This window comes from Sinocyclocheilus anshuiensis, unplaced genomic scaffold (genome assembly GCF_001515605.1).
Source record: "Sinocyclocheilus anshuiensis isolate Anshui unplaced genomic scaffold, SAMN03320099.WGS_v1.1 scaffold31, whole genome shotgun sequence".
NCBI lineage: Eukaryota > Metazoa > Chordata > Actinopteri > Cypriniformes > Cyprinidae > Sinocyclocheilus > Sinocyclocheilus anshuiensis.
Window position 1 is genome coordinate 206,618 of NW_015548186.1, and position 20,455 is coordinate 227,072.

The 20,455-nt window shown below is 38.1% G+C and overlaps 1 protein-coding gene across 3 annotated transcripts in view; it reads right to left on the minus strand.

Moving 5' to 3' along the window:
• Positions 1-777: 777 nt before the first annotated feature.
• The window catches only part of LOC107705013 (uncharacterized protein C10orf12-like), a 21,374-nt gene continuing 1,696 nt past the window's right edge, over positions 778-20,455 (minus strand). Inside the window, exons 2-7 of one of the 3 annotated variants that reach the window (XM_016508125.1) lie at positions 17,383-17,448; positions 7,663-7,742; positions 7,248-7,380; positions 6,615-6,908; positions 6,430-6,526; positions 778-6,296 (exon numbers count right to left, since the gene is read on the minus strand). In XM_016508125.1, the coding sequence (XP_016363611.1) occupies positions 2,003-6,296; positions 6,430-6,526; positions 6,615-6,908; positions 7,248-7,380; positions 7,663-7,742; positions 17,383-17,448 (4,964 nt within the window). In that variant the 3' untranslated portion in view covers positions 778-2,002. Of the gene's footprint in view, positions 6,297-6,395; positions 6,527-6,614; positions 6,909-7,247; positions 7,381-7,662; positions 7,743-17,382; positions 17,449-20,455 lie in introns of those variants that run through there. The other 2 variants (XM_016508126.1, XM_016508127.1) reach the window with 2 other exon arrangements.

Sequence of the window (20,455 nt, forward strand, 5' to 3'; positions counted from 1 at the left end):
GGGAACGGAAGTGAATGTCAATGTCATCGCTTCAGTGCAGACAAATCATTGGAAAGGGTTACAGGCTTTTCCTGTAGATTGCATGGGTCTGAGCTAACCTTGTGCCAGTCACAACCATCGCATCATGAACTCAAGAACATTTATTGTGAAAGATACCGTCGCTGTTGCATATAGAACATTTAAGAGCTCTTGCTGTTTATTCTTCTGATGTTACGTTGGTAGTTACATTGACTAACTGCAGTTACTCCGAATGTAAGTAGCGCCACCAAAATGTTTACTGAACTTCCTCCTTTTTCATTCATTAAAATGTGTGATTATATGAGTGTCTATGTCTGCTTTATCAAAATATTTGGTTCTTGGCACATCTGATCCAGTGTTAATTTTGACAGCAAATTTTGATTTAGTTTTAGTCAGTCTTTTGTAGTCATTATTTTTTATTTATTTCTGTTTTGGTTATTTTAGTGCATCAAGGTAAGCTAAAGCTTATAAACTAAATGAAATAAAATACGTTTTTTTCAATATATGTGTTTTAGGTATTTATTTCCTTTTTTATAGTTTTATAATTTCAGTTAACATTTATTTTTAACTATAAAAACCTGATGCTAGTAAATTGTATTTATTAAACACTATTTTGAATAATGTTCTTAGTCTGTCCATCCTGTGATGGGGAATCCCAGACAGAAGCTACAATAGTTGATAATTAAATTAAATACAGTTTATGTACCCAAAATATCAAGAATGACCAGGAAAAAAGCTTGAAATACACTGTGACTCTTATTTTGAAATGTCTGCATTGTTGACTGTGCAAGTTCAGATCATGAGGGAAATAAAATATGCATTCTTACAACCGTCTAAAACATATCACCATATAAATATCGTATAATAAACATTGTCATAATTCATCAACATTAGTTCATAAGCAATCGCTTGAGCCTGTAGAGCACGCAACAGCGCCTCATTTTCCCGCGGTTAGATCAGAATGATGCAAGTTACAATGATGAGAACGATGCAAATGTAGGTAACTACCACACTGACCGAGTCTGAATGGATATCATCCCAAATCGTCCTTCCCTAACATTTTCATCTGAAAAGGCAAAAACAACAACAAAAACACTTAAATTGTGAATTATGAATGATTCACTCTACGTAAATGTATTTCCTGTTGTATACATATATTAAAAACATATTAAAAACACTGAATATTTGAGACCATAAAATCATTCTAAACCGAAGTGATAGAAACTTGTGCATACAGTATGTTCCTATGTATGTCACCCTCTAAAAGGAGGAACAAAACTCTATAACGGTAGACTGAAAATATGAACTACTACATACTTAAACGTCAGTGCTGTAAAAGACAAAACGGAGTAGAATTAAGAGTGAAAGGGAAAAAGATGCGATCTTATGAAGTTTGGGACAAATTTCTCATCTATGTGCAAAAAGAATGAGGCTTTATTGAGGCAACCTCAATCACTTATAAATACAGATAAGAAAAAGGCACATTATTCAGGTTACGACGCCACTTCAATTAGCTAAAATTATTAATTGTTTTAGAATTGTGGATCATTCCTTAAATAATATCTGGCTTAATAGTCCAAGCTGTTGTAATAATAAGCTATGCAATGTAACGGTCAAACAAACAAGCGAGTTATTGGGTTATTTATAACCCATATTTAAAATGCCCCATTAATGGGAATCAGAACCTTTATTTCTTGACTTCTTTTTACAATAATGGCTCTATCAAGAAAAAAAAAAAAGTTATTTTTTTTCATAACAAACAAATAGGTTTCTTTAAGCATAATTGGAAAAAGTTTGACACTTAAAAAGAATGAACACTGGAAAATTTCTTTGCCCAAACTAAGACAAATCTCTCTCCGATGACAAATTCAACGTTCTGAAAATGTACTGCCAAGCTTCAAAAATAATCTTCTGAAAAGCACCAGCACCCCTTGTTCTTATGAAACATTTCTACAAGAGTTTCTAGTACACCTGTACACATTGTTTATGGTTTTGAGGTCCTAGTACGTTTTGTGGTAGTGACCAGAGGTTCCAAGCCTCGCTTTGTGGAGGATTTGGGAGAGGCAGTCTGTGAAGGGGGGCCTTCCATCTTTCTTTGTGACCTAGTTAACACTTGGTCTTCCAACATCAGAGGTTTAACGTCCACATCTAAAGATTGCGGCTCTAAATTATTAGGGCCTTTTTGGAACACCGGTTTCTTTGTGTCAACTTTAGTCAGACTTGCTTTTGTTTGCTGTGCCTTATCAGTTCCGGTTTTGATCAGTATCTGTTTTTTATTCGAGGTGTTTGTTGAGGCATTCTCACCGATGGCTTTCGCCGTTCTTGTGAGTGCCTGCGACCTCTTTGGAGAGGTACGGTCTTTGTGACATTGGTTCCTTTTCGAAACCCGTTGTTTGAGGGCAGAGTTCGTTTTTGCCGTCTTGGTCAGAGATGAGATCCTCTGAACAACCACAGACTTTGACCCTTTACGTGTCGGCAGTTTTTGTTCGTTGGCTTTCTTTGGAATTATTGCCGCCTTCAAACGAGCACCTTTGAAAGTTTTCTCTTTGCGTTTCTTGTTTTGCTGAACCTGAAGCTTCTCACGCATGTTGGAGTATTTCCGGAGAATTCTAGCACTCGCTGGATTTTTCGCACTGCCTGCGGTCGGGGCAAAGCTCTCGGGAGCCTGTGCCAGCGTCACTCCAGCAAGACTCTGTGCCTTTGTACAGATTCGTGTGGCAGTCGTCGGTTCGTGCTTTTCTTTACTTCTCATCGCAAAAATACCCTGACCTAAAGCTTTGGAGAGTAGCCTTTGATTCTTGGGGTTGTTCTTCAGCGGTGATGCAATAGCAAACTTTTTCAGGTGCTTCTTCAACCGTTCGGCCTGGAGGCTGGGAAATATCTCGTGAGAGGACCCTGCTCCTGCTGCCGAAGTGTGAAAGCACAACTGTGTTTCAGAAGGAAGTCTGGTGTTCACCTTCTTAACAATTACAAGTGATTTTGTTTCAGTTGACTGCAGGAACCACCTGCAGATACTGGACAAGTCAAAGGGCTTCATGAATAGCATTTGCACAGCGGATAACTTTTGTTGTTCCAATGGCCTTGACTTTCGTACTCTGCGTTTGCTTTTCCAGATTTCTTTAAGCCTATCTGCCTTGTTTTTGGGTTTTGGTGCAGGCTGACCCTCCTTGTCCATTGGAACCCAACTTTTGTGCATTTTATCAAACTTTGAATTTAAATTGGAAATCAACTGCTGGTGTTCTTCCCCCCTTAGCGCCTCCAGAAATTTTGGGGGACTGCAAACAACAGGTTCGGTCATCTGAAGACTAGCTATGCGGAAGGACTCATCTGGCAATTTCAGTAAGCCTCTTATTTGCGCCTCCACATGCTTCTGATTTTGGATTTTACGTTTTGAACTCAAGGGGCTTTCTTCAGCTTCCCCACTTGATGCTGAAACCCTTTGTGGTCTCAGAGGACGTTTATTTCTACTAGGGTTTGTTGTTGAGCCACAGGAATTTTCAGTATTAGCTACATTCCCTCTTCTCAACGACATGCGTCCAGGGCTTTCTGATGCATCTACGATAGCAGATTTATTATTACGGGGCTGTTCTGTAATTAAACTGGCACTGCTTCTTAAGGGCATGTGCCCATTGGCCTCGTTTTTTCTACAGGTAGTACTGGAGTGCGAACTGACAGGTTGTTCACTGATGAAATGTTTACTGGAACTTTTAACAGGAGAATCTTTAGTAACAGTCGGTTTAATTGAGTTAACAGTTCTGCTTCGTAGAGGCATATGCGTTACTGCCTCGGAAGATGTACACAAATCTCTATTAGATGCCTGCTCACTAACAGAGCTGCTATTTCTTAAAGGCATTTGCCCTTGCTTCTCTGAACGGCCTTCTGTCGGACTGATCGACTTGCTACTTAAAGGCCCTTCAGTGTTACTTCTGCTTCTCAAAAGCATACTTTCAGAGCTTGGTGGGGACTTTTTGATGGGTGAACAGGGCCCGCTAACAGACAGCTCAACGGGACTACTTTTATTTCTAAGTGGCATTTTTTCAGTGCTTTCAGAGGTTTGATTGTTCAGTTTGTCGTGCTTTCCACTCTCTGGGGAGGAGGTGGTGCTTACAGTCTCTGGGAGAACCTCAGGTGACAAAACACTTGGCAAATCATTATTCACTTTGACGCCTGGACTCGGATGCTCATCTCTCCCAACAGCGGTTGCGGTTCTTGATTTTGGTCTTGTTTTGACTGCATGATCCACAACCAGACTATTACAAGGTTTGGCAGCCGGGACCTCCGGTGCCGTTTCAAGAATGTCGACAGCATTCAAATCAGGCTCCTGCTTAGTATGCACGTTTGATTCAGTAGAATGAGTCTTTGGGCTTTTATCATTGGCATGATCAACAAGTTCAGAAGCACCACACTTCATAGAGTCTTTTGTTACGTCAACGCTGCCTTTACTTCTACTACGCAAGCATCTGTCTGAGGACACTGCATGTTTTGCATTCAAAACTTTTGAAGTATGCAGATCCACATCCTTCTCTTTACATTTTACAAGTGGTTGTACAGTAGAGACTTCAGTCAGGCTGGACACCGCTGAATCCCCTTGATTCTTCACTGGTAGTTCTGAAGAATTTGCTTTGTCATGTACAACTTGTTCCTGAGCACCTCTATCCTCCTCAGTGTTTGCTTTTATTTCTGATGCCTCGGATTGTTCCTGGACATCTGCTGCAGTCTCGATTTCCGTGTTTTTTTTTATTTCCCTTTCATTTCTCGGTTCTATGTCGACTTCATCAGTACAACACTCTTTGGCCATGTTAGGGGACACATGGATCAGTGATGGCTCCAATGATTTATCCTCACACTCAGCCTTTCTTTCTGTACCACATACCACCTCTTCTGGCATGGGCCCAATTTGGGAGTCACATCCGTCTTTTTGTACAGTGAGTTCTGTTGTTTCTGTGCTTTCTTCTACAGTGTCCATGCGTTTCTCTGAGATCAAATCTGGTTGCATGGTTAATTCACTCCGATTACCTGACAGTTCATTGAATATTTGGCCATTACTTTCAATTTTACCTGTCTGACTGGTTTCAACCATCAGACCCAGACTTGTTACTTTTACGACATCTGGCATTTCATTCTCCGCTATCTGCTCCGATGGTAATTTTGGAATAACATTTTTCATGCAATCCCCTGCAAAAGGTGTGTTTACTAGAGGTACACTGCCAGACTTAGAAAGGACCTGCTTCGGAGTCACTGAGGCGTGCACGTCTGGCATATGAGCTGGACAATTCCCACTAGAATTGCCTATCGATTTACGAGCTAAGGTACGGACTGTTTTTAGTTCCAAGTACTCCTCCACATATTTGTGCCCCCTTGTACTCTTTCGGGCATTTTGTCGTGGATGCAGTCGATTACGAGATTGAGGCTGACATTCTGTAATTGATTTTCTGATATAAACTATGTCACAATGGCTATCCGGATCATTTATGAGACAACTTAAAGAGCTATTCCTTTGTACAAGGCAAGAACTTTTTCTGCTTTTCCTGGCTGTTCTTGGAGATATTGGTACAACAACATTTGATGTCTTTTGAATTGTGGAAGGTTTTACAACAGCATCTTCGTTTTGTGCAAAGCACTTCTGTGTGCATTTCAACAAATCTGCATGATCAGACGCCACAGTACAAGTTGGCAAGCATCGCTCCGCACTGCATAGACACTTCTTTACAGAACTGCTACTTGGAATTTGCTGAATGCTTGAACCTAACACTTTTTTTGCTCCCAGATTATCAGTCATTGTCTTTGTCATGACAAACAATTCTGTTGCAGAACTTATATTTCCACACTCAACACCTGTTCCACAAGATGAAGTTGACAAAACTTCCATTTTGCCAAGGTCAACTTGTTTTTCAGTCATTACCCGTGCAACACTGGAAACATCAGCCTTTAACACCTCTGCAGTAGGCTTTTGACTGTTTGTGACAACAGATGACTCTTGAGTCTTACAAATGCTCACAGCAGCATCCACGGAGCATGTTCTCTCAGACCGCTGAATCTCAGAGCTGGTTTCACACGATGCATAACTGCAGCTGGTTGTTGCCTGCTTCTCAGACAAATCTGGAGTGGGTGCTTGGAAATGGTTGGAAGCAGCCACAGTCTTGACTTCGCTTTGTAAGAAGCCTAATGCATCAACTATTTGGTGCTGGTGGTGCAAACACAGCTTTGACATGAACAGTTCCAAAGTGTTCACAGACTGTAGATCTTTTACTTGAGCAAGACTCAGGTCGATGGAGTCCCTGAAAGACCAGGCAAAAAAAATTTGAAATATAAAAGACACATTCTCAACTGTATAATACTGAAATGTATGTTGTATGTGATAAGCAAATAATATAAACCTGGTAAAAAGAGACTGTATATATCCTGATCTACCTTTTGACCAAATGTGTAGCTGGGCTGACATGAGAATTCCTTAAAGATGTATGGCCTTTGTTAAAATTCTTCTTAGTCGAAAGATCAAGAACTCCATCTAAAGAGACACAAATCATTCAAAACGAAGATAAACCAATTTCTTTTTAACTAGTAGCTCTTTACATATTTATAATTCTATACTGCACCTTGCTCAAAGTCCTCCACTTTGATCTTTCTCAGAGAAAGGTCCAGCGGGGCATCTTGGTCCACCATGACGAACTTTTTCTGAGCAGAAGCAACGGAGTCTATTTTGACAGCAGTGGATGAAGTGATACAGCTAGTTTTCAGAAGGCTTTGGTCTTTTTTTCCATTGTTCTGAAGGGAGTCCTGAGAGCAGTTGTTTCTTGAGGTATAATATGAAGCTAACTTATTAATCATCTGCTGCAAGACACCACAAGCCACCACAGGGATGTGTGGATCAGGAATTCTTGGCGCGTATTCTGTTGGCAGTTAAATTAGACATGTTGTTAAAATAAAGCAAACCGTATAATAAAATAAACAACAAAGACTGAAAATAAACATCACAGTTGACAAGGACTTCATTTGAATGTCCAGGAAATAGGACACTTTGATAAGAACAGACTAGAAAGTAAAATTCAGGCTTGGGGTAAATAGCTCTGCTAAATGCACATTAAAATTTGTGAGAGATTAATCGATTTACTTACTCTGGACAGTACCAGTAACTTACTACAGCAAACGTTGCAGTCACTTCCATCACTATAATGCACCATGTCTGACCATTCATTTTCACACAAATGACTATGTGCTGGGATGCTCACCTTTCCTGTGCAACACTGCATTCAGGAATTCCTCTGATTGCCACTCAAGTCTGCTGATATTAGAAGGATCTTTACCTAGTAAAGGTTTTCCTCCACTTTCCACAATTTGTTTGTTGAGTGCAACTACATGTTCCTGTTCATGGGGGAAAATACAAAGAGAATGAAGGGTGGAGGTGTGTTTTACATACTTTTAAGAGACACACATACAACTTAATTAATTCCAAAACCATGGAAAATTAAATTAACACTGAAAATGCTATCACTGAAAGCACTGTATCCACATGACTTAAACAAATAGTATAGCTAGTACAGGAAAAACAGATAGGCTAAGGTAAAAAAAAGAAAAAAGATCAAAACGGTCTTGACATATCAGGGAAAGGGGGGAAAGTGTAAATGAACAAAAAAAAAAAACTACCTTCACTTTTTCTCGTCTTAAGCAGCAGAAAAGACAATTTTCATCAAATGACCAATTTGACACACTTGCAGGCTTACAATCTGTGGATCCAAAACAAGAGGCAAAATTCAACTGTGTGTGCAAGAAAGGGAACTTGGGAAAAAAAAACTACCAGTTTTGCAGTCCATTTTGGGTAGCGTGACTTGTCAAAGTAAAATGGAAACAGTCAATCAAAAGCATCCTTTGACCAGTGCCATCGATCTCTAGTGCCACCACCAGCTCAAAGAGGATATTGTTTTGGTTGTATCTTTGAACCCTTTGGTCTAGTATCATTGGCTGGACCAGATGTTTTGAATTTGTCATGTTGATCATCCAACTAGAGTAGAACATACAACTAACAGATCTTTTTCAAATTTCCGGGGTTTTCAGAAGTGGAGGGCTGATGATACACGGGGCAAGATTTTGAGAGGTATTTCTGGGCAATTTTGGGTAATGTTGCCGTCAACCAGGTGAGACACAGGGCTCACGACCAATCTAAAGTATCCATATAGACATTTGTTACCCATTCTCAGTGGGAAAGTGCCCATGCAACATCGCTCAAAAAAAGTTGACCAGCAAAATTGCTCAAAAACTTGCTCCGTGTATCATCAGCCGAAGTCATCATAGTTAACTTTTATAGTGGTGAATGGAAAACTAGAACAAATATAATTTCTGAATTTTCATTTGCCACAATAGCAAGAGAAAAAAAATTGTGATAGCATTTCTATGAAAAAAATTGAGAGATTGATTATGGTCAGAAGATAGACAGATGTTAGGGCGGGGACAATACGCTAATCTGCCGCTTCAATACTATCCCGATACTTGTGTGCCGATTCAATATATATTACGATAATTGAGTATTGCAACTATGTATTATATATTGCGATTCGTATTACAATTTATTGTGATTTTTGTTTGCTTATTAAAGACTAGACAACGGAAAATACTTGATTATACCCTTAAAAGAGACTGTATATGAAGAGTCACATTAACAAAAACAATGCATCACATCTTTCTGAACTTTTATTTCAGGAGCATACACGGTGTATATTTCAAGTACCTTAAACCATGAAACTTTCAAGTACGAAAACCCTAAACTTGCACATGAATATAATAGTCAAATGTTAAACAAAATGAGTAGAAAAAATATTTTCTGAAATAAAATAAAGTACAATGTTACTTTGCATACCGTTTTCATTCATTCACGTATTTATTAAGCACCAATAAACACAACAGCAGTTGACCATAGTGCTGTACAAATAAGATAAAAACAACAATAAACGATAATGTCAATGAGAATAATAATAATAATAATAATAATTAAAAAAAAAACATACAAAGTTTAAAAAGCCAAAGTAAGAATATAAGATTTCAATTTAGTTTTAAACTCAGACAGAATTTGAAGTTTTCACAGATAAAGAAAGGCTATTCCATAGCCTCGGCCCAACTATTGCAAATGCACGATCACCTCTTGCCTTTAATCGGGATCTAGGCTGAGACAAAGAGTAGTTTTTTGTAGATCTCAGACATCTTGTTGTTTTTTTTTCTTTTAATAAGTCAGACAGATAAGAGGGTGCCAGATGATTTAGGGATTTAAAAACAAATACCAATATCTTAAAATCAATTTTATAACACACTGGGAGCCAGTTTAAAGTCTTAAGTCTGGCTGCAGCATTTTGAACCATCTGGAGTCGTGATATAGAAGACTGGGGTAGACCAACATATAAAGAATTACAATAGTCCAGACACGACAAGACAAGGGCATGTGTAACTCTCTCAAGATCTTTAAACGACAGCCAAGACTTGACTCTAGAGAGAAGTTTTAACTGAAAAAAAAACTTGACTTCACTACTGTGTTAATATGTTGATCAAATTTTAGGAGGAATTAGGGCTGGGCGATATAGCTAAAAAATGTATCAACGATATAATGTTTCATATCGTTCAGTATCGATAATTATTGACATTTTTAATAACCTTTTTAATAAAAAAAAAAAGAGCAATAGAAAAAACTTTTAAATTTAACCACTGTATTTTTAAATTAACCCAATTTATTGAGACAAACAACAAATATTTTTTGTTTTAACAGTCAAACACAAAATAAAAATTAAACAAATATCTAATTTCTAATGTTTTATATGCAGATTAAATGGGTCTGAAGGAAACTTTTGGCTTGTCTCCCGAAGCCACAGGAGGGCGCAATGAGCAAAACAATGCAGTGAATTAAATTTCCAACGCAAAATAACTGTCATTACGTCTAAATTAACTCATAAATCAAACATAATTTCGTAAATTGCATAAACAATTATGAACAAAACAGCATCATGTATTGCATCATGAAAGTGAAGCCGCCGTGCCGCCATATTGGTATTCCCCAGTATTCCCATACATTCCACTGAATTAATAGGAAATCGGACGAATTTAATGAGAAAACATCACCTAACAAGTCAGCGTTTTATATCTGAAGTATCTCTGTACATTCTTACAGTGCAAACACCCTAGGCATGTAAACGGTTATTTTTTTAATGTCGGGAATTCCCCCTGCTTATTAAAAAGCTACGTTCATTATAGTAGCGAACATCATGAACATGATAAAGACGGACACGACCTCAACGTATATATAACAAATGTCAAAGTGCTCATTCTGAAATCTGAAGAAAGATTTATGCTTTGTATACACATACCTTTATTCGCCTTGTACAGTTATTCATTGTTTATATAATTTTGTTAGTGTTTTTATTCATACAGTAGGCTGCAAATGTTTCAACAATGATTTCGTTAACAGCATTCATTTTGAAGCAGGTAATGATTTAAACGGTGGTTAAATTAATTATTAATTTAGCATACAACATTTTACATGGAAACGGTAATGCTAGTAACCATATGTGCGCGATCTTGGAGAGTCTGAAATAGATGTTTCTCAATCAGGACATTAAAAATATACACATCATAATTTATTCAGAGAAATAACTGACTACATACAGTACAGACATGAAGCTTTATTTCAAGATGGTAAGTTAAGCTTTTCATTTCAGTATAGGGCAATATAGTAACAGAGGCTATTGTATTATTCATTGTATATTCAAATCAATTTCTGATACTAATACGTTCATGTTTAATAATTCCTGAATAATTACATACATAAAAAATACGCTATATTTTGTGTTGGATCAGTTACCTGTGTCGGCAGTGCGCAGCAGACACACCCACCTAAACGGTTTAAATATATCCTGCCCAAAAAGACCATAAACATTGCCGATAACATCTGAAGTAAAAATGAATTTACATACACATAACATAAAAACGAATCCCGTTTGACCTGAAATCACCCGATTTGAAGCAGATAAGTCAGTGTTTTAGCTGTGACTCAATGGTGCTCTCTGCTGGTAGGGATTAAGGCCCTTTCACACGGTACGCGGCAGTCGCGAGTGTCTAGTTCATTCTCAATGGGAGACATGCGGAAAGCGGCCAAACGCGGGCGATTTCGCTGGCGGCGCGGAGGCGGAGCGCAAGCAGTGCTCGTGCACCCAAAATCGTTCCGCTTCTACGGGCACGGCGCTTCGCTGCAGGTGCCGCCAAAGATACAAATATTTTATCTTTTTGTGAGTGGCAGCGGCAGCCGATCAGTGAACATTTAACTGTACTGCCTATTGGAAAAATAGAGGACAAGATTGTTTTAAGTGTAATAGATTTCCCAGAACTGTATGACCCATCTAAAATCTCATACAGAGACATAAATAAAATTATATTTAATTCAATCATAACCTCACAGGTATGCTCAAGGCCCTTTCACACGGGACGCGGCAGTCGCGAGTGTCTAGTACATTCTCAATGGGAGACATGCGGGGTAAAACGCAGGTTTTAGGGTTTCGCTGGCGGCGCGGAGGCGGAGCGCAAGCGGTGCTCGTGCACCCAAAATCCTGCTGCTTCCACCGGCACGGCAGCCGCATCGGTTTCAACCAATCAGTGAACATTTAACTGAAATGCCTATTGAAAAAATAGAGGAGAAGATTGTTTTAAGTGTAATAGATTTCCCAGAACTGTATGACCCATCTAAAATCTCATACAGAGACATAAATAAAATTATATTTAATTCAATCATAACCTCACAGGTATGCTCTTTAGGCAAATCAATCAAAACAACTTCTCTTGTGCCAAATGAAAAAAAAGGTAAATAATGACAACAATTAATGGCAGAATGACACAAACACAAATTTCCATAATGTTTTATTTAGTTTTTAGTAAATACAAAGGTGATGTTGACAATTGTAACTATGGCAATGTCCGCTCCGAGACCGCAACGTAACCACCGCCTCTGCACAAAACGCTTCCACTACAAGAGAAAGCGGCAGCCGCGCGGCGATTCCACCGCTTGCCGCGTCCCGTGTGAAAGGGCCTTTAGTAAGATGGCAGATCGAACACTTCCGGTGGCTTCACTGCCTGTCGGCAGTTTAGAACGCGATGAGCGATCCAGTCATATATAGATCAGTGGTTCTGTGTGAATGGCTTGGTTTCGGTTTTCACCTAATCAAGATCTTCTACGCACTGAGCTACTATATTTCTCTAATATTTTGAACGAATAGCGCAGCAGCGGCACGTCTCGTGGGCTAGACTAACAAAACATTAAAATGCAACAACGTCACTTACATCATCAACGCATCTCGCACTCCACTAATGACGCTCCCAGACGCACACCTAACATTTGATTGTACTATTTTTGCATTCAAATACAAATGTTTATTTTAAATTCGACTAATATTAATTTTTTTTATTCACAAACGCCTCATGTTTATTTTAAATTCGACTAATATTCATTCTTTATTCACAATCTCCTCATCACAGGCAGGCACAGCATGTGTTTATGTTTGTGTGAGCTGTCTGCGTCACTCATAGCACGTGCCTATATCGTGCGCTATATCAAAAAATGTTTCTATCGTTATCGAAGAGGGTGTACCGTCGATAAATATCAATACCGTTTTATCGCCCAGGCCTAGGAGGAATCTAAAAGGACTCCCAAATTGTTCACAGTTGGTTTGATAAAGGAGTTCAAATATCCCAGATTATGGTTTACATTAGCCTTATTCACCTGAGGCCCAAACACAATAACTTCTGTTTTACTAGAGTTTAAGCATAGAAAATTTAAAGACATCCGAGATGTCCTCTAGACATGCAAACAGATTTCCTAACCCTTTCATATCTTTTTCCTTCAGAGGCAGATATATTTGTGTATCATCCGCATAAAAGTGATATGCAGCGATCATTAGATATGATCTAATGCAGCGGCACTGCGCACGCAGAAGGTTGTGGCTAGAAGGGATACAGCTCCAACCGGAAACGAACAATGAAATTAATTTTCTACCCATTAGATTGTGTTTTATTAACGTCTACACCTACCCCAACCCTAAACCTACCCCTTACAATAATGAAAAAATAGTAATTATTGTTGTACAGTGTGACAAAAATTACGCTGTATTGATGTGCACATGTCCAGTAGCGCCATACGTATCCCTTCAAGCCTTAACCCATGCAGAACGATCGTTGTATGACATCAAAGCACCGCGAGAGCTACAGAGAACAGACGGCTGCATGCTTTCGAATCGCTCTCGTGGTGCTTTGATGTCATACGCTTGATCGTCTGCGTGGTGCTGCTCCAAGTCGAACACACCTATACACTTCGCCCTCTGTTGGAATTAAAAAAACTCTAGATTAATGATGTTAATAACTGTGGATCTTTATTATGATCTGGCACCAAATTTGGTGACACTGCCATCCACTGGTCAGGGGGAAAATGGCATTGTTTTTCAGTATTTCAATTACCAATTTTATTTACTCATGTATACATTAGTACAGAGGTCTTCAACCCTGCTCCTGGGGACCCACCGTCCTGCAGAGCTCAGCTCCAACCCTAATCAAATGCACCAGAACCAGCTAATTAAGCTTTTCTGGATCACTTGAAAAGCTTAATTAGCTGGTTTGCTGGTCAGGCAGGTGTGCTGAAGCAGGTTGGAAATAAACTTTGCAGGACGGTGGGTCCCCAGGAGCAGGGTTGAAGGACCTCTGCATTTGCATATTTGATTTGTATATCTGCCATAAATGTACATAGCGACTAACAGTGCATTCATGGTATCTGTTTTTCAGTTCAATGGCCAGCAGCTGTGGATGGGGATTTGGATTCATTTCAGGGAATTAAATATCTGAATCAGCTCAAAAAGTTATTTGTTCAGTAATGCTTTCTGCAAGTTACAACACTGCACCAGTAGTTGATGACCAGCAAGTGTCTTTGTGTGTATAACTCTGATCATCGTTTACTTCTGATTATCAGTTCTAGAAAGACAGTGGGTCTAGGCAGTATATAGACTTTGTAAATTATAGGGCTGCACGATTAATCAAATACAATTGTCATGCGCATCTTGTCAGTAAAGCCGGTTCTGTGATTAGTAGTAAATCTCCATCATGTGCTTTTAGATGGAGCAGCATCTACTTCGCACTTCACATGTGTATGCTCGCGGGCGCGAATTAACGATCACAAACGGCTGCATTCGAGTCTTCAAGGCATTTTAGGACACAACATCGTCAAGTAAGTAACTTTAACGAATGTTACAGTATTCACTGTAGTTGTCCGCTAGATGTGCTTTTAGATGGAGCAGCATTTACTACACAGAGCCGTAGTTCATTGACAAGCTACGCAAAATTCAATCGTGCGATTATGAAATCGAAGATATCGTTCTGCGATAACGAAAGCTGTTTGCGTAGCTTCTCAGTGGCTGTGTAGTAAATGCTGCTCCATCTGAAACCACGTGAAAATACCACATTTAATAAAATGTTTTTAGTCCTAACTCACTTCATAACGTCAGTCGAGTGTTTGAAATAAATCCTTCTGTGAGATGATGTGGCTTCTTACACAGAATAAGACACGCAACATATTTCATAGTATTCTTGCAGTGATAAAGGCTGTGTCGATTAGCTAGGGCTGGGCGATATAGCTAAAAAAATATATCAACGATACATGTTTCATATCGTTCGATATCGATAATTATTGAAATTTTTTATAACCTTTTTTAAAACAGAGCAATATATATATATAAGGAAACTTTGACTTGTCTCCCGACGGAGCAATGAGCAAAATAATGCAGCGCATTAAATTGTCAATGCAAATAACTGTCTATAAAAACATGCATAATGTCTAAATTAATATTATATATATATATATATATCAAATATATTTTTGTAAACGGCATAAACAATTATCAACAAAACAGCATCAAGTATTTATGCATTGCTTAATACAGAGCCAAATCACCGATCACACAGATTGCATTTAAATACATTTGAGATGCAGTGAAATGAAATAAACCTTCACAAATTTGTGTTGCGTTTTGTAAACGTTAAAACTGTTTTGACTTTGCATGACTTTCTTTGCATCTCTTGCATGAGACGCGAGTGCTGCAGTCATATTTGTCCATCTAAAAATGTGCTGAATATGCGTTCTGTGTGAATGGCTTGGTTTCGGTTTTAACCTAATCATAGTGCTGGGCGGTATACTGGTTCATACCGAATACGGTGTTTATTTTTGTTATGATATGAATTTTTAAAATACCGCAATACCGGTGTATGTCGCTTAAACAACGCTGGGAATGCGACACTGTTTGAAAGGGGTCCCTTTTCACTGTTGCACTGTGGTGAGGGAACAGCTGTATGTGTTACTAAGCGTGAAAGTTCTGAAACTGAAGCTGTAGAACTAATAGAACGTGATGACAAAGCTTGCCGCAAACCCCAGCAAGTAATTACCTTGATGAATGTGTCGGGGCCAGGGGAAATAGAATATTCGCAGAGTTTCGGTTCATTTTTGTGAAGCGCTTCTGCTCAAGACCGAGACGGCAGAAAGCGCAGTTTGTTTTCTAAAATATCACTACGTATGCTGATATTGTGAGTGCACACAAATAAAAGTAGACCCTTAACAGTCCTGAATGATGCATTACTCTTACCTATATGAGCAAAAATGACGGTTGTTTCCACCGTTATAAGAAAAAAATGCAAGTGATTGCCCTGGCGACTCCAAGTCCTGCAGAGCGCGCTTTAGCTTCCACTCTCCGCACAAATGATTGGATACACGCCTAATAGTACACATTTATCTAGGTTAACTGTTTAAACTTACAAAGTGATATGCTTTAAGTATTTTATATATAGATTTTGTTTTAGTCAAGTGGTGATGATTTGAGAAGGCTAAATTGATCAAACATAGGCTATGATTAACTCATTGTCAGCCGCTGGCCGCTTGGTCGTTACTTTAAAAAACAAAAACTTAAATTTAACAAACAAAAAAATGTTCCAAATATTTTTCTAATTTAATTTTCTTAATACACATGTCCTTTGCCACGTCACAAATTGAGACATCAACACTACGTAGATTTTAAACCCAGAAGATGAAAATAGCGCAAAAAAAATCTTAAAATTAACCAGTTTTCTCCAACAGTTAAAATTATCAGATGCTAACATTGTCTTCTATGATATGCAACACAAACACCTCTGCTAAAATCTAAAAAAAAAGTAGTCTGGGGTTTCATGACCCTTTAAAAAGACGTGCAAATAAATAATAAATTTTTTTGACGATGCAACAATGACCCGATTAGGCAAGTGACAATACTGTCAACTGTACCGAAACGCGAGCGGAAGTCTTGTATCCCAGACGAGATGCGCCGATGTGAAGCCGTTTTAAGAGAAAGTCAAAGAGAGAAGACGCGGTACAGCTGAATCACTCACGCCGTTTTCAAATGACTGATTTTATCTGATATTCTGTGTGGATTCAAACATACATGCTATAGGCTATTGAATAAATGTGTGAATATCCATCATTTTAAAGTCGAAAGCTGCGGGAATGAGTAAAACTATATGCGATGTAGCCTATGCGCAATCCCGCACCAAAACTCAGGACCTAATTAAACATAACTCTATTATACAGAGTTTTGAGAAATAGTTTTCTATGACTTTTCCAAAACTTTCTGGGTTTATTTATTTTTCCAAAACTTTTCCAGGCCTGGAAATTGCCGTTTTAAAATTCCATGACTTTTCCAGGTTTTTCATGACCGTAAGAACCCTGCAACAGAGTGCACACAAGTATTCTTAAAATGCGTTCAAAATTCTGAATCATTTGTAATAATTATTCTCGGTATTTTGAAGTGCCCACGACAACAATATCGTGTATATTCATTATCGTGATATATCGCACCACCGAATACCGGCACATGTCTAATAAAGATATAAGAACCGTCCATTTCCTCTGGCAGGAAAATGTGGACAGCTGACAGAAATCCTTAAACATTTCCTGGTGAGATTATTTTTAAAAGTTAAAAAAATTTAAAAGTATTTTTAAAGTCTCTGGATAAAACCTTTGTCTAGTGATAGCAAATGCAGTGCAGTCCAGTAAAACATGTTTGATAATGGAGGCATGCAGAAACTACATGAATGTGGTTCACAACTTAATATTAAAGCATAAAACATGCGAATGATGTGGAGTATTTTTGAGGCACTTTGTTTTGTAATGAGCTTCCTCATTTAAATACATTCTTCATATTTCTGAAATTCAAGCATGAACACAACAGCAGCCACCCCACAAACACATTTCCATTTACTGCCTTCAGTTACAGTAAATGTAATGCCTTTGTGTCAATTTCTGAACTGATGGATTATCATCTCAGAGAAGCATACCTTTTAAAAGCCCGAGATCCTCCAGAACTTGTGTTTCAAGAAACACTTCCAAGATATTGTCAAGACCTATTCAGATAAGAAAAGAGATGCGTTCAAGTAGTCTGACAGACTGAATCACACGTAATAAAACAAGTTTAATAATGATCAAGAATAAAAACAGACCAATAAGAACAGATGCACAGGAATAAATTAATGCAATTATTTGAAGTGAGAGAGAAAGGAGGAGTGTAAACTTCAGAGCTCTTTAAGACAAAGCATCAAAAATTAAATGCCATTAAATGCTGATAATGCATAATCAGTACATAAGAACAGACAGATAAGGATAAATGAATGCGATTCCTTGGACCGAGTGGAAAGTTGAGTGCAAAATTCAGATTTCTTTAAAGCATGAAATTAAAATTCACGCCATTTTCTAAATGCATGTTACTGATCTTATTGGGAACGATTCAGTCATGCATGTTTAATTTTTTTCTGAGCTCATAAACTCATTAGTCATAGAAAAATAAACTGTAGAGAGAAGCATTTTGCTAAATATATGCACCATATAACACTCACTGTTCTTCAATGTTTGATTTATGTTTGAATAAATCCATCAAGTTTTTATGACAGCCACCATTATGTTTAGGCCTATATTAAAAAAAAAAAAAAAAAACGAATTGAAGAAGAAATATTATGTAATAGTAACTTTATTCTTTTAAAATCTTCATTAAGTGTAATTTTAACAAATCTGTCAATTTTAACCTTCAATATTATAGTAATGTAGTACCAACTGACTCTACTGTAGAGTTGCAAAGGGGTGGAAAACGTCCGGTAAGTTTCCGGAAACTTTCCAAAAATCCCTGGAATATTCCAAAAAATCCTGGAAAGTTTCCGAAATTTACTGGAAATGTTCCACCTTTTTGCAACCGTACTCTCATGTATATTTTACAGCATTAGTTGAGAGATTTTGTTTCTTTGAGAAAATTTGGCATATATATCCAAAATAATCGATATTGAATCGAATCGAAATTGGTAATCAAATCGAAAGCTTGTGAATGAGAATCGAATCGTGAAATGTGTGTCAAAACCCAGCCCTATTTTTTATTCATTTATTTTATATGTATTTTATTATTCATTTGGTAGATCTCGGTGAGTTTCTCATTTGAAAAGTATATCCCCACACAAAAAAGTGTGGGCACTCCTGATTTACATCATGATGACAACTTCATGTGTGCTGCACTTGCAACAGAATCTTCAACTGGAGGGTTAACTAGGAAAAAGTTACTTGAATCATGTTGTAGTTACATTTTCAAGATGACTAGTTAAAAATCATATAAAATTCAAGAATCTGTCAAATGTTCTGAGAAAAAAAAAATCGAGGTTTTATTTTTTTTGCCGTATCGCCCAGCCCTAATGTGTGAAATAAGCAGGCAAACGTTATAACATGACCACGCTTTTGGATTCATGCCGTGCGAAACTCATAAATTAAATTAAGCTATACTTTGCGTCTCACCCTCTAATTTCGCAGGATTATTTTCTTGTCATTCACTTTTAATCCATGTTTTCGCATTTATGATTTCGCGGCCATGAATTAAGAATCCGTTCTTAAGACTTATTAATTCGTTCCCTCATTTTAGTTAGATCATGGGTTATCCAGGGTAAAAATTAATGAAACACGGACAGTGGCCACAGATTAATAAATCGTAGGAACGAATTAATGAGTTGTAGGAATGATTTTTTTAGGCTTATATATAAATTCACTTTTTTGACAATTTACAGACGTGTCATTTGCTTTGCAATATTGGGAGAAAACATGAAGATATGAGAACAGAGATGGGCTCTGTCCTGCTCGTGTCTCGCAGCCCTGTCAAAGCAGAGCACGGTTTGAAACAATTATCTGGGAAATTGCTTTCCATGTCAAAGGACTTTATTGTGTCTTTTTCAATGCACTTTTAAAGTTTGGATCACATTAAAAGCGTAGTGAATTATTTTCGCCATAGATCCAGGCTCATCGCTGTCACTCACAGCCGCTTGCAAGTGTTTTGCGCATGAGCCGCACGCAACCCAAATTAAACTGCTTAATCGACCATCGACAGCTTTAATCGATTACATCTCTTATCGACAATTAATCATTGACATCCCTAATCCCAACTGTAGCTTAGTGCCATTTTGGAGAATACCACGACGTATGCGCTTGCTTTGATCTGAACATAAACAACATGTGTGTCAGCGTACAACAGCATACGCGGTTTACTTTGAGTGGATACTCTCCAAAATAGTGCTATAGGGTGACGCGGAGGAGACGAACTGTTGAATAAAGTTGTTATTTTTGTTTTCTTTGCACACAAAGTATTCTCGTAGCTCTAAAAAATTACAGTTGAACTGCTGATGTCACATGGACTGTTTTACCGATGTCCTTGCTGCGTTTCTGAGCATTGATCGTGATAGGATCATTGCTGTCTATGGGAGGGTCAGAGAGCTCTCGGATTTCATCAGAAATATCTTAATCTGTGTTCTGAAGATGAACGAAGGTCTTACGGGTTTGGAACGACATGAGGGTGAGTAATTAATGACAGAAGTTTAATTTTGGGGTGAACTATCCCTTTAAAGCATGATTGAAGCGTCTTTAATTGAGTGTAGGGCTGTGCGATTTGGGGGAAAATATCAAATTGCGATTTTTTTGACAGATATTGCGATTGCGATTGCGATTGCGATTTTAAATTTGCAAAGTCAAGCTTCAGCTCAATATTGTCAATAATGTGCAGCACAGTATGGGTATCATTACCCTGCTGAAAAAAACAATAGAAACCATCACAGAAATTCTTATAGTTTCCATTAAACCATTACAAAATTCCTTGTTGTTTTGGGCATTATTCCAATAGGAATTACTGTTGTTCTATTGGTTGCCATCTGCCAGATTACATCCCACCAATAGAATCCATCAAATAGATAATATCGCGTCCACATCGCAGGCTTTGCGATTAGGATATCTCAACGTCTCAAATCGCGATTTCGATTCGATTTCGATTAATCAGACAGACACAGACAGACAGACAGACAGACAGACAGACACAGACAGACACACAGACACAGA